This window comes from Rattus norvegicus, chromosome 17 (genome assembly GCF_021556685.1).
Source record: "Rattus norvegicus strain SHRSP/BbbUtx chromosome 17, alternate assembly SHRSP_T2T, whole genome shotgun sequence".
Classification (NCBI taxonomy): domain Eukaryota; kingdom Metazoa; phylum Chordata; class Mammalia; order Rodentia; family Muridae; genus Rattus; species Rattus norvegicus.
Window position 1 is genome coordinate 67985275 of NC_141550.1, and position 14723 is coordinate 67999997.

General features: G+C 44.9%; 1 protein-coding gene across 1 annotated transcript; it reads left to right on the forward strand.

Moving 5' to 3' along the window:
* The first annotated feature begins 2078 nt into the window (after positions 1-2078).
* LOC148000241 (isopentenyl-diphosphate delta-isomerase 2-like) lies at positions 2079-4556 on the forward strand. The gene is made up of 4 exons (XM_087591957.1): positions 2079-2225; positions 2995-3100; positions 3608-3737; positions 4257-4556. Exons 1-4 carry the CDS (start codon positions 2084-2086, stop codon positions 4554-4556), a joined length of 678 nt encoding a protein of 225 aa, XP_087448083.1. The 5' UTR covers positions 2079-2083.
* The last annotated feature ends 10167 nt before the right edge of the window (positions 4557-14723 follow it).

Genomic DNA, 14723 nt, shown 5'->3' on the forward strand with positions numbered 1-14723 from the left:
AAATGTGATCAGTCTTGGTGTTACCTTTAGGATAAGTAGCTTTACTCCTTTGGGCCAGTGCAGAGGCTCCATGTAAGTGACCACAGCCTATGTATTTTATTTAACCAATAACTTGGCTAAATAGCCAAATTTATTCAACATATTGTATATATGTTTAAATTTTTTACATTTCAGCTGAGATTACAAAGACATTATATGAATAAAACTTAGAAAGGACTGAATATTTTTTCTGCAATGCAAAAAGAAGTCAAGCCTTGAAGAATCTTTAACACAGTGTGGCTCTTTCTGTAGACAGGCCCGTCCCAGTGTTAACTGCAATTTCCCTTCTTTTACTCTGAAACAGTAGAGAGCCATGTGTTTTCCAGAGAAAGAAGACAGACCACTTACACCATGTAATGGCATTCAAACACCTACTTGGTGAAACTTCAGTCATCTGCTACATCCCGGTTGTTGGAATAAAAGCTGAATTCAGCGGGTGGAGGGGAGAGAGGAGATGGGCTGGGGCAGGAGATCACCCTAGTTCAGACCTACAGGGAGGGATGTTAAGACTTTCCTTAAGACTCCACTGCATCTTCTCAAGTGTTAGTCTGAGAAGGCTACATGGACAGAAGTAGACGCCTGAGTGAGTGTGCATGGCCTGCCAGGGAACGGGATGTGAGCATGCATGTACCTGGAGAGTGTGACGGGATGCGGCTGGGTAGGTGGCCTCCATACATAGTCTCTACTCCAGGCACTGATGCTTCTGATTTGGGGCCTTCATTCATTTAATTTTGTGTGCATTGGTGTGAAGTTGTCAAATCCCCTGGAACTGGAGTTATAGACAGTTGTGAGCTGCCTTGTGGGTGCTGGGAATAGAACCTGGGTCCTTCAGAAGAGCAGACTGTGCTCTTAACCTCTGAGCCATCTCTCCAGTCCCGCTGCTTTTTCATTTTAAATTTAGTTTATTTAGCTCTGCTCTGACATGACTACTGTATTGGAGATGAAAAGCATCTGACATCACTAAGGACTTCTGTGTTCCCAACATGTACAACTACCTAATTCAAACTGCCGCCTCAGCCTTTTTATATTATTTATTTTATGTGCTTTTGGGGTTAAGTGCAATCAAGACTCGTAAATAATTTTACAGTGACTTGGGCCCCTGAGATCTCAGATAAACTACAGAGGAATATTTAATGCATGGATTCCAGAAAAAAAGTTGCAATGCCTGTCATTTTTATTCACCTATGCTAATACACTGAGGTAGGCACACCCTCCTTCAGTCTCCAGTGGGAAGGGATTAAGGACCCTACTTGTCACAGAGCCAAATCTGAAAAGGTCTTCCAACAGAATACTACTGTGTTACCCAGTATAAAAGAAGCTGCAGGTAAGGCCGCCTGTCTCCATTCATCCTGGGTTTCAGAGGCTGCACAAGACCCAACTTTGAGAAGGTGAGAGCCTAGGTCTGTCTGTGCCTAATGGTTGGTATCTCAGAGCTGTGCTGTCAGTGTGGTGTGTATCTCTCTGACCCAGGCACTCGTCTCCTGGCTTCCTTAGCATGATCACCCTGTATTGGGAGTGGGCTGCATTGGGGCTTGTGGGAACATTTATTTATCTATTCTGTAGTACTGCAGGATGGGTCTCAGGTCCTCGCTCAGATTAAAGTTCCCTATCACTGAACTCTATTCCCAACCCTGGTGCTTTTGATTTCTCCAATTCTACATACTCTCGGACTTCTTTTGTGAACGGGCAAGTATCAAATAAAAAACATAATCACAAATAAAGGAAGACAAGAGCATGACAATGATGGCTAACAGTAGAGACATTCTTTGGTGGCATTCGTCCAGGAGTGTCCATTGCCCACAGTTAGCTTCATTTGAGGACACTGCTCTCTCTACACAGTGATTTAATCATCATGGAGAAATAAAATTCAGACCATGAGCACTCTCAGTTGCCCGTGTAGCTCACTGTCTGATCATTAAAGCCTCATCCTTCTCCTTACACTTCCATATCTGCGCATGCTTCCGGCGCTGACGTTGGAGGGGCTCACACACCTCTCTCCCCTTATGCTTTCTGTTTATACAAGAGGCCGTTGGTGTTCACAGGTATGTTCCAGGCAAGCAAAACCCACCTGAATGAACTCCAGATAAAACGCCTGGAGGAGATCCTCATTGTCATTGACAAGCAGGACCAGATCATTGGGGCCGACACCAAGAAGAACTGCCACCTGATGGAAACCATTAACAAGGGTGAGTGGAAAGGAGGGTGCCATGTGCAGGCCTGGTGCCATGGACCACTCTGAGCCATGCAGGGTCAGGAGGCAGCTGTCCAGCGGGTGCTGCTGCGGCTGCTGCTAACTTGATAAGGCTAACACTTCCATCAGTGCACTGGGTGATGCAGACTGTGACTGCTGCCTCGAAGGGATTGGGAAAGTCAGAAATTGTAGCCAAGCTGGGGGTGGCGCTGTACATCTTTACTCCCAGTAGAGAAGCAGAGACAAGTTATCTCTGTGAGTTCAAGGCCAGCCTCTTCTCCATAGGCAGGCCTGTCAGGTCTATATGTGTCTCCAGGAAAAGGGGTTGGTGGGAGACACCCCACTGTGAGCCCTCTAGGTGCCTCATGTGTCCCAACTTCCAGGCATAAGCAGTGACTCTCTGTGCCACTGGGCCATCCATATGCCTGCACAGTGTGGCCAAAGCAGCTAGAACATACTTTCAAGATTATAGCTTTAGATTCACACAGTGGGGCTCAGCCTGCCTTGCAAGGCTTACTTTACTTCTTGGCTCTCTAGCTTTTGTTTACAAGTGGAGGAAAACTGCAGTACTCACTTGCAGACTTTCTGTGTGTAAATAAATACTGAATCACCAAATGCCAATCGACTGGCATAGGTTCTATCCCAGCAAGAATCACCAGCCACTCCTGGTGCCATCATCCTGAGTTGCATGAGACTGAGAAAGAGATGGATATGCAGACTCCATGCTGACTCCAGCATGACCCTCGCACATGCTCACTTTGCAGGCCTGCTACACCGAGGCTTCAGTGTGGTCCTCTTCAACACACAAAACCAGCTCTTGGTTCAGCAGAGAGCAGATGCCAAGTACACTTTTCCTGGTGAGCCACCCAGGTCAACCCCAGGGAGCACTGGAGTCTAACTTAGGGTTTGGGAACCTGACAGGGATGTGAGAGAACCCATCTGAGCACTCTTCCCTCCTAACCCCGTGTGTGTGTGTGTGTGTGTGTGTGTGTGTGTGTGTGCGTGTGTGTGTGTGTGTTTGAGCGTGTGTGTGTGTGTTTGAGAGAGAGACAAAGAGAGAGAGAGAGAGAGAAGAGAGAGAGAAACAGAGAGAGAGAGAGAAGAGAGAGAAACAGAGAGAGAGAAACAGAGAGAGAGAGAAAAGAGACAGAAAGACAGTCCCACTGCCACTAGATACAATGAAATTAAATTCTAAGCATTTTGCAACTCGAATCAAGCTGTGAGATTTTATAATCTACTATTTGCATATAGAAGAGCTGATACTGATAAAAGTCCAAGGTGAACCCACTCTCTACACTAACTATGACCAGGAAGGAAATTGCTCCTATTCAATAAAGAGTGTTCTCTCTAAAGCTGCATGCTATATGTTGCCCCAAGACATTTTACAGATTCCTGTTCTAGTCACCCTTTATATGTGCCTGAGGAGCTGGAAGAGGAGGATGCCGTGGGAGTGAGGAGGGCGGCCCTGAGACGTCTGCAGGCTGAACTGGGCATCCCCCAGGACCAGGTACCCACTCACTCAGCATGGGCTCAATGAACTTTTTCATGTGCTCAGGGGTCTGTTTAATACGTAGAATGTCACATGACATTGCTGTCAAGTTTCATCCATCAAAAGCTGACCTAGGAAGTGTCTGCTGGCCTAACAGGGCTTCTGTCTTGCATAGGAAACAATGTTCCTGTGAAGTGCCCAACCCTGGTCCACAGGAGAGGCTATGGAACAAGGCACTGTATTGAAGCTGCTTTTCTTTCCATTCTCAAAAAGAAATCTTTCACATACCTGCATGTCCTAATGCTCAGAGCTGTGTTCAGCCTCATGTCCTGTTCACATGTGGTCTTCATTGTGAATGAAAAGTGAAGCTGTTGTTATAGAAATGGTGCCCTCTTCAATGTCATCTGCCTACACGCTAATAAAGTGCAAGTGCTTCAGAGGCACTCTATGAAAAGGACTGAGCAAAGGAATCAACTGTTTTGTTTTAATCTAAGTTTTATCTATTACTGAATTAATAATGTACCAACTTTGACACAGACTTCCATAATGGACAGCATTTTCATGAACCGGATCTACCACAAGAGTCCTTCTGATGATATCTGGGGAGACCATGAGAATGGCTATCTTTCTGTTGGTGAGGAAGATCCCAGAGAAGTGAGAAGCTACAGCTATATGAGCCAGGAGGACGTGCAGGAGCTACTGGACAGGGGGACCCGTGGAGAAGAGAAGATCACCCCTTGGTTCAGGACCATTGCAGAAGGCTTCCTGTTATCTTGGTGGCCCCATTTAGAGGATGTGTCCCCATTTGTGGAGCCTGACAAGATATATGGGCTGTGAGTCGTGAGAAGTACAGTTATAGGAGAGGTCATCTCCAAGCCATGATTGGAATACATAAGGATGAGGGTAGTTATAGAAGTTGAGTGCTGAAATCCTTCAGTCACTTTGTCAGCTAAAATCCACCCTGTGAGTTTTAACTAGTAGTTCCCTTGATTCTTCGTGCTCTTAAAAAGTTTTCAACTGCAGTCTACAGAAATATCACTTTCCTCCCTAAAAGTTCTGTGCGGTGCATCTGATACCCTGTAGTCTCTGTAGAGCAGAGGCTCAGACAAGGACCACTGCAATCCCGGTCGTCTCTGCCTGTTATAGTCATCACTTGCAACTGCAGAATTCCCTCCGGTGGGATGGGCTGCATGATTGTAACAATATGCAGGAGGAGTTTGTGGCTGGAAGGGGGTTGGGCACACCTTAGGTCACAGCACTCCGGAGGCAGAGGCAGATGGATCTCTAAGTTTGAGGCTAGGCTGATCTACTTAGAGAGTTCCAGAACAGCCTGGGCTACACAGAAAAACCCTATCTCCAAAAACTAAAATAAATAGAAAGATAAAAAGGTAAGTAGATGGTTGAAAGATAGGTAGGTAGGTAGGTAGGTAGATAGGTAAAATAAAGTTAAAAGAGGCAGAAATTTGCATTTCTAATCAGGTTCATTAACTTCACAGAAGCTCGCCCTCATTTGGTGAGCCAAACCCCAGAATTCCAGTTGCTTTCAGGTCTACTTGTACGCTATCTAGTATGAGTTACAAAAGAAAATACAGGACAGTTTTGGACAAATATAAAGAGAAATCAAAACTTTCATTTTCTTCAAAATGAGTAAGGGATGAATATTTTTGGCAAAATGCTATGCCTACATTATAAAAAATGTTGAATGTCTATTCCAAAGTATCTGTAATCTATAAATCATGGAAACACTGAATGCAGACTCTGGAGTCATTGACTTGATAGTCGGCGAACTGGAACTGTGATAAAATAGCTGGGAAGCAAACTTAGTACAGCAGGAACGATTGCTTTGGGTTTACTGTATCAAAGTCTCAATGTGTGTTCTATGGCTCAACTGCTTTGGACCTAAGGTAAGACAGAAACCAGTAAGGCAAAAGCTAGAGCTATGAGGTAGGTAGAAGAGGGCAAAGTTCATGTTGGCGAGGAAGCACAAAGAGGGAGAGAGACGCACAGAGAAGAGTAAATCCTTCACAGGCATAACCCACCTAGGTCCTACCTACTTAGAGCCCATTATCTATGAGTTCAATAGATTTGCCCACTGTTGCAATAAGAAAGCCCCGATGTTCTAGTCACCTAAACTATCTATCATCAATCCTGCATCAGGGTCAACCCTTTAATGCATGGACTTTGGGAGAAACATTTCTGAAATAACTAATAACAATCAAACGAAAAAAACTAGCTATTTTGATTTTTCTTGGTTTTTGATTTTTTTTTTTGCGGGGGGTTGTTTTTTGACTAATGAGAAAAGTAATTTCTTGTTACTACAAAAACAAAATTTTTTTGTTAACTGCTTGTTAAATCCTTTGCCATTTGCTGTCTTATAGCATTCAGTCATTTTTCTCGGTAATAAATAAAAACTAAGAACAAATTATCTGTTCCTTCACTGATTATTGTATGGCCTATAGTCCTGGGGTGATTGTTGGAATAAGGAATTCATAGGATTTCAAGGTAGAACTGGTCACTTGGAGAGGAGGGCTTCTGTCATTAGGATCTCTTCTCTGTCATTCCTAGTCTTGTCCCTTGCCACATTTAGACTCAGTGCTTTTGTCCTGATGACATCCCCAGCAGAGTCGAGGAGTCATCTGCACTTGTCATCACCGACCCTTCTTGGCTGATTTCACACTGTGATGTTTCTCCCAACAATTTCCCAGCACACTGTCGGGGAGCACTGATTCCAACGATAATTCAAAGATGAGTGTAGAACCCATGACATCTATAGGTTTGCCACATTAAAGACCGTGGTTAGTGTATTCAATTTCCCATCTGAGCAGAGTCATTTCACACTTTGACAGTAATAGATCCTACTGTGAGGAGAGAATGTGATGCAGTCCTCAAAATGTTTCCCTTGCAAGTCTAAAGACGTGGGTTTGATCCTCAGAACTCAGGTACAGATGTAAGGTGCAGGACCAGGTGAGAGGCCCTTACTGCTAAAAGCATGTATGAGTCAAGACTGGCGAGCCAAGTTCAATCCCCAGAACACACGTAAAGGTGAAGGGAGAGAACCAACTGTGCAATTGTCCTCTGACCTCCGCAACAGTGCTGTGGAACATTCCACTCCCCATATTAATGATCGGTGTAATCATTTCATTGTAATCAATCACAGTACTAAGGCAAAGACAGGAAAATCCCTAGGGCTTACTGCTTCCTCAATCTAGCCTGATGGATGAGACAGTGAGAGATCCTGCTCCCAGGAGTTGGCTGGTGCTTGTGAGGCCGACACCCACCTTCCTGTGGTGTCTCTTGTACTCATACAATCCCCATATGCAACTGAACATGTGAACCTGCACATAATGTGCACATGCATACAGCACACACATATAACACACACACACACACACACACACACACACACACACACACACACACTCACCTGATGAACTACTAAACTCCACAATGAGACCCAAGCAGGGCCATGTGTGACAGTAGACAGACAGATTCTCTCAGCTCAGCCACACCTGCCCATTCAGTCTACACTGACAAAACCTGCCCCAAATCCTTCTAAGGGTTCTGTTGTTGTTTTCACCAAGAAGGCTCACTTCTAATTCTCCTTCCAACTAAGACTCTGCATTGCAAACTAGCTTCCAAATACTCCTGCTGGTTCAGGGCTGAGCTTAGAATAGGAAAGATGACCGAAGTATCCACACCACACAGGACACGTCATTTAAACCCAAGCTCAAGCTCTGCTTGAAGTGGAACAATACACAGATCCTACTTGGGGTTTTTATTGCTGCAGTGAAACACCATAACCAAAGCAACTCAGGGAGGAGAGGGTTTATTTTTCTTATGCTTCTGACTACTGTTCACTACTGAAGGAAGTCAGGACAGGAACTCGGAGGCAGAAGCTGATGCACAAGCCATGGATGGATGCTGTTACTGGCTTCTCCTCATGGCCTGCTCAGCCTGCTTTCTTATACAACCTAGGATGACCAGCCCAGCAGTGGACCAATGAATAATGAACTGGGCACTTTCCCTGACAATCACCAATTTAAACAATGCCCTACAGGTCCTATGGTGGCGTTTGGCAACTGAAGTTTCTTCTTCTCCAATGATTATAGCTTTGTCAAGTTGACATCATGCTAGACAGCACAACATACAAAATATTTTGACTTTTTCTACAAATAATATGTTCCAGCTTCAGGAAATAGTGATGGTTTGGGTGTATATATGTGTGTGTGTGTGTGTATGTGTGTGTGTGTGTGTGTGTGTGTGTGTGTGTGTGTGTGTGTATAAAATAAGAGCAACGATGTGAAGAACCAACAAAATGATTGTCAGGCAATCTGGTGTCCCTAGATAAATTTAAGGTCTACAACCCCTCACCGTTTTTACATACATACATACATACATACATACATACATACATACATACATACATACACTCAATATGTATTTATTGTTACTAGAGTCAAACAGAGCTAGGAGCCACTGTCAACTTTAATATTTACATGTGATCATTTTAGGGGCAGGGGGAGATGGTTTGACACTTAAGAGTGCTCACTGCTCTTCCAGAGGATCTCAGTTCAGTTCTCAACATGCACCTACATGATAGCTCAAAACCTTTTGCAACACCAGCTCCAGGGGATCTGATGAATCTTCTGATATCTACCTGTTCCTGCATGCACATGGTGTGTGTGTGCGTGTGTGCAGGCCAATGCACACACACACACACACACACACACACACACACATAGAGAAACTTACACAAAATAAGTAAACACATACAAAATGTGAATAGTCTTGGTGTGACCTTCAGGGTAAGTAGCTTTACTCCTTTGGGCCAGTGCAGAGGCTCCATGTAAGTGACCACAGCCTAAGTATTTTATTTAATCAATAATTTGGCTAAGTAGCAATCTAATCAGTACGTCTAGACTAACTTTACATGAGTTCATTGAGATGAATGGTGTTGGGAATGGAAAAATATTGGTTTTTATTTGTGTGTTCATTACAATAATGTGACTTTTAAAATTAATATATGTATGTATACATATATGTAACTTATATATGAAAGTAAAGATTTGATTTATTCAACATATTGTGTATATGTTTGAATTTTAGCATTTCAGCTGAGATTACAAAGACTTTATATGAATAAAACTTAGAAGGGACTGAATATTTTTTCTGCAATGCAAAAAGAAGTCAAGCCTTGAAGAATCTTTAACACAGTGTGGCTCTTTCTGTAGACAGGCCCGTCCCAGTGTTAACTGCAATTTTCCTTCTTTCACTCTGAAACAGTAGAGCCATGTGTTTTCCAGAGAAAGAAGACAGACCACTTACACCATGGAATGGCGCTCAAACACCTACTTGGTGAAACTTCAGTCATCTGCTACATCCCAGTCGTTGGCATAAAAACTGAATCCAGCGGGTGGAGGAGAGAAAGAAGATGGGCTGGGGCAGGAGATCAGCCTAGTTCAGACCTACAGGGAGGGATGTTAAGACTTTCCTTAAGACTCCACTGCATCTTCTCAAGTGTCAGTCTGAGAAGGCTACATGGACAGAAGTAGACGCCTGAGTGAGTGTGCATGGCCTGCCAGGGAGAGGGACGTTAGCATGCATGTACCTTGCGAGAGTGTGACGGGATGTGGCTGGGTAGGTGGCCTCCATACATAGTCTCTACTCCAGGCACTGATGCTTCAGATTTGGGGACTTCATTTATTTAATTTTGTGTGCATTGGTGTGAAGATGTCAGATCCCCTGGAACTGGAGTTATGGACAGTTGTGAGCTGCCTTGTGGGTGCTGGGAATAGAACCTGGGTCCTTCAGAAGAGCAGACTCTGCTCTTAATCTCTGAGCCGTCTCTCCAGCCCCGCTCCTGCTTTTTCATTTTAAATTTAGTTTATTTTGCTCTGCTCTGACCTGACTACTGTATTGGAGATTAAAAGCATTCTGACATCGCTATGGACTTCCATGTTCTAGACATGTACAACTACCTAATTCAAACTGCCGCCTCGGCCTTTTTATTTTACTTTATGTGCTTTTGGGGTTAAGTGCAATCAAGACTCTTGCATAATTTTACAGTGACTTGGGCCTCTGATCTCAGATAAACTACAGAGGAATAGTTAATGCATGGATTCCAGGAAAAAAGTTGCAATACCTGTCATTCTTATTCGTCTATGCTGATACACTGAGGTAGGCACACCGTCTGTCAGTCTCCAGTGGGAAGGGATAAGGACAGAGACTGTTTTGTCACAGAGCCAAATCTGAAAAGGTCTTCCAACAGAATACTACTGTGTTACCACATATAAAGGAAGTTGCACGTGAGGCCGCCTGTCTCCATTCACTATGGGTTTCAGAGGCGGCACAAACTCAACTTCAGAGAAGGTGAGAGCCTAGGTCTGTCTGTGTCTAAAGGTTGGTATCTCAGAGCTGTGCTGTCAGTGCCGTGTGTATCTCTCTGACCCAGGCACTCGTCTCCTGGCTTCCTTAGCATGATCACCCTGTATTGGGAGTGGGTTGCACTGGGGCTTGTTGGGACATTTATTTATCTATTCTGTAATACTGCACATTGGGTCTCAGGTCCTCACTCAGATTAAACAAGTTCCCTATCAGTGAACTCTATTCCCAAACCTGGTGCTTTGATTTCTCCAATTCTAGATACTCCCAGACTTCTTTTGTGAACAGGCAAGTATCAAATAAAAAACATAATCACGCAAACACTGACGGGGCCCACGAGGATCTGGCACCTTCCAACACAATCTAGCACTGCAGTATCCCAAGATATCTGCTGGATATCTTGACAGAAGCATATGTTCCAATTCCGTGGCAGCCCAGAACAGCTGCCCCACATTCCCTTACACTTAAATCTGCACATGAAAGAATACACAACACAATGACCTTAGATCCAATTGATAAGATATACTTGCCCAACTGCTCCCAAACCCCTTGGGAGAGAGAGCTTGCCTCCCGGACAGGTGGGCACTCCTGACTGCAGAGCGGTAGAGACCAACTATACTGCCCACCCCTGCCCACATCCCTGGCCCAAGAGGAAACTTTATACAGCCTCTGGGAATCAGAAGATAGGGACACTCTTAGGGCAGACCCCATGCAGTCCAGACACCTCCCAGACCTGAAGGGAATCGGTCAACAGTTCTCTGCACCCAAATCCGGTGGGAGGGAGAGCTAAACCTTAAGAGTGATAGACACGCCTGGGAAGCCAGAAGAGACTACACTCTGCCCACATTTCTGATTCCAGAGGAAAACACCTAACGCCATCTGGGACCCCAGTGCACCAGGGCTCCGGGAAAAGGTGGCGCAGACCCTCCTGGTTGCTGCCCTCACTGAGAGCTCAAAAGCAGCCTGCCACAAGCAACTTGAGCTGCGGGACCACAGGTAAGACCAACTTTTCTGCTGCAAGTGACCTGCCTGGTGAACTCAAGACACAGGCCCACAGGAACAGCTGAAGACCTGTAGAGAGGAAAAACTACACGCCCGAAAGCAGAACACTCTGTCCCCATAACTGGCTGAAAGAAAACAGGAAAACAGGTCTACAGCACTCCTGACACACAGGCTTATAGGACGGTCTAGCCACTGTCAGAAATAGCAGAACAAGGTAACACCAGAGAAAACCTAATGCCAAGTGGCAAGCACAGGAACCCAAGCAACAGAAACTAAGACTACATGGCATCATAGGGACTCAATTCTCCCACCAAAGCAAACACTGAATATCCAAACACACCAGAAAAGCATGATCTAGATTTAAAATCACATTTGATCATGATGCTGGAGGACTTCAAGAAAGACATGAAGAAGTCCCTTAGAGAAACGCAGGAAAACATAAATAAACAAGTAGAAGCCTATAGAGAGGAATCACAAAACAGGACCCCCGTTGAAGGAATCAGAGAAAGATCTGTTTATTTATGTTTTCTTGGAATTCTTTCAGGCATTTTTGTGATTCCTCTCTGTAGGCTTCTACTTGTTCTCTAAGGGAGTTCTCCACGTCTTTCTTGAAGTCCTCCAGCATCATGATCAAATATGATTTTGAAACTAGATCTTGCTTTTCTGGTGTGTTTGGATACACATGTTTATTATGGTGGGAGAATTGGGCTCCGATGATGATGCCATGTAGTCTTGGTTTCTGTTGCTTGGGTTCCTGCGCTTGCCTCTCGCCATCAGATTATCTCTAGTGTTACTTTGTTCTGCTATTTCTGACTGTGGCTAGACTGTCCTATAAGCCTGTGTGTTAGGAGTGCTGTAGACCTGTTTTCCTGTTTTCTTTCAGCCAGTTATGGGGACAGAGTGTTCTGCTTTCGGGCGTGTAGTTTTTCCTCTCTACAGGTCTTCAGCTGTTCCTGTGGGCCTGTGTCTTGAGTTCACCAGGCAGGTCACTTGCAGCAGAAAAGTTGGTCTTACCTGTGGTCCTAAGGCTCAAGTTCACTCGCGGGGTGCTGCCCTCGGGCTCTCTGTGGCGGCAGCAACCAGGAAGATCTGCGCTGCCCTTTCCGGGAGCTTCAGTGCATCAGGGTTCCAGATGGCCTTTGGTGTTTTCCTCTGGTGTCTGAGATGTATGTGCAGAGAGCAGTCTCTTCTGGTTTCCCAGGCTTGTCTGCCTCTCTGAAGGTTTAGCTCTCCCTCCCATGGGATTTGGGTGCAGAGAACTGTTTATCCGGTCTGTTTCCTTCAGGTTCCAGCGGTGTCTCAGGCAGGGGTCCTGCCGCTCCTGGGCCCTCCCCCACGGGAGCCCAGAGGCCTTATACAGTTTCCTCTTGGGCCAGGGATGTGGGCAGGGGTGGGCAGTGTTGGTGGTCTCTTCCGCTCTGCAGCCTCAGGAGTGCCCACCTGACCAGGCGGTTGGGTCTCTCTCTCACGGGGTCTGGGAGCAGAGAGCTGCTGCAGGCCGGGATCCTCGGGTGTAGGTCATCCTTCTTGGTCTCCATCTCGATTCTCCTCCTCCGTCCCCTTCTCTCCCGCCTTACAAAAGCTTTGTCCCCGCCTTATTTTTTTTACTCTACAATCATGGCCTTGACCTAACTTGTGCCAGCCCTCACTTGCATATAGACATCAACCTACACTAGGTGTCCACCTTTTATTGGGAGTTACACCCTTTCCTTGGCCTGTTGTGTTCAGTGAGTTCTTGGATCTGTTTTCTTTGATACTATTTTAATATAGCCATGTTCCCCTGTGGTCCCAATTAACCCCAATATATTTATTAGGTACCTTTCATTTCCCAGTAATAGGTCATCTCAGCATGTCTGTGCATGTGGGTAGTGTTGAGCAGCAGATGCCCTTCAAATGCCTACCCAAATGCAGTCATATTCCCTCTTCCAAATGTAGGGGAAGGCTGCTTCCCAAATAGAGTCTCTGTCTGAAGCTCTGCCCACAAAACCCCATTGTTGTGCACTCTTTGGAATGACAGTAAAAAAGCCTGCTCCCAACGGAGAGAAACTCAGTGACACTGCATGATTTTGATTCTTAATCCTTTGAAGTATCCATTGAAGAACCTGGCCAGCGAGGTTCTTGTTACTTTTACTTTCTTTGAACTCAATAGCTGCACTTCTTTGCTATTATCTTTGAGAATAAATATCAGGGTGCAATGGCTGTTCCAGGTTGTCAATTTGACTATATCTGGAATGAACTATGATCCAGAATTGGAGGGCTCAACTGTAATCCAGATCTTGAGTCTGGAACAAACAAGTTCCTGACCTGGATCTTCACATGGAGATCTAGACACACAGTAGCCATGAAAAACTTAGGCCTAGGCAAGAAGTACACAGCCTTAATTTGGGAAACCAAGGCAAAAAGATCTCTGAGTTCAAGGTCAGCTGGGACAGATCCAGGCATGGTGGTACGCACCTTTAGTCTGGACCACACCTTCTGCTGGAGACCTACATAAGGACATTGGCCGAAAGATTTGCTCTTCTTCATCTGCTTGCATTTACTTGCCAGCACATCCGTGGGAACTCAACTTCTACAGAAGACCAGCTGAAACAACTAGCCTTGTGGGACTGAGTAACTACTAGATTCTTGGACTTCCTATCTACATCTGACCATTTTTTGGGTAGTTAGACTACAGACTGTAATCACAGTATATTCTCTCAGTATAGAGAGACATTCCATAAGTTCTGTGACTCCAGAGAACCCTGACTATTACACATGTAATCCCCCCAATTAGCTGTGAGGACTAAAAGGATGCTGAGAGGTTGACTGTAGTTAATTCATAGTAAGGGAATACTAAAGGTCTTAGGGGAGAAAAATAACTTTTACTCTTATGAGCCTTTACACCTAGATGCGTTTCCTTTCTCTTTTTGTTCTGATCAAGAATGACGAGAGTGTAAAGATTGGTGAGAAAGTCTGGAATGCCTGGAGGACTGATATAACACTGGGACAGCCAATGGTATCAGTCACAGGCTATATTAATCTCAGGGTAGGACTACCCTGTCTTGCTACCCTATTTCAGGTATCCTCCAGACTGCTATGCCCACAAATCTCTAATCACAGATGTTTATGCCCTATGGGTATTCAACTGAACTTTCATGGCAACTGTGGGTATTAAGGTTGACAGAAAACTAAATTAGGGATGGGCAAGATGACTCAGTGGGTAAAGATACCATCAAGGCTGATGACCTTAGTTCAATTCCCACGCCCCTCAGGATAGAAGGAGAGATCCACCTCCTTCCTGCTGTCTTCTGATCTCCAGATCTGCACTGTGATACAGGTAATACACACACATACTCTCTCTCTCTCTCTCTCTCTCTCTCTCTCTCTCTCACACACACACACACACACACACACACAAATAAACATAATATTTTAAAGGTAGAACGAGAATACAATAACCAACTACCACATCCAATTTCACCTTCCTTATACTAGAAAGAATGAATGGCTGTCTGTTTAGGAGAAAATCATATTGGCTAGCAGAGAAGGGCATTTAAAGCCAAACAGCAAAAGATAATTTGTCCCCTACTGCGGATATGCAAAAGAAGAACGGAGGATGGGAGAGCGATCACTGGAGTCTGC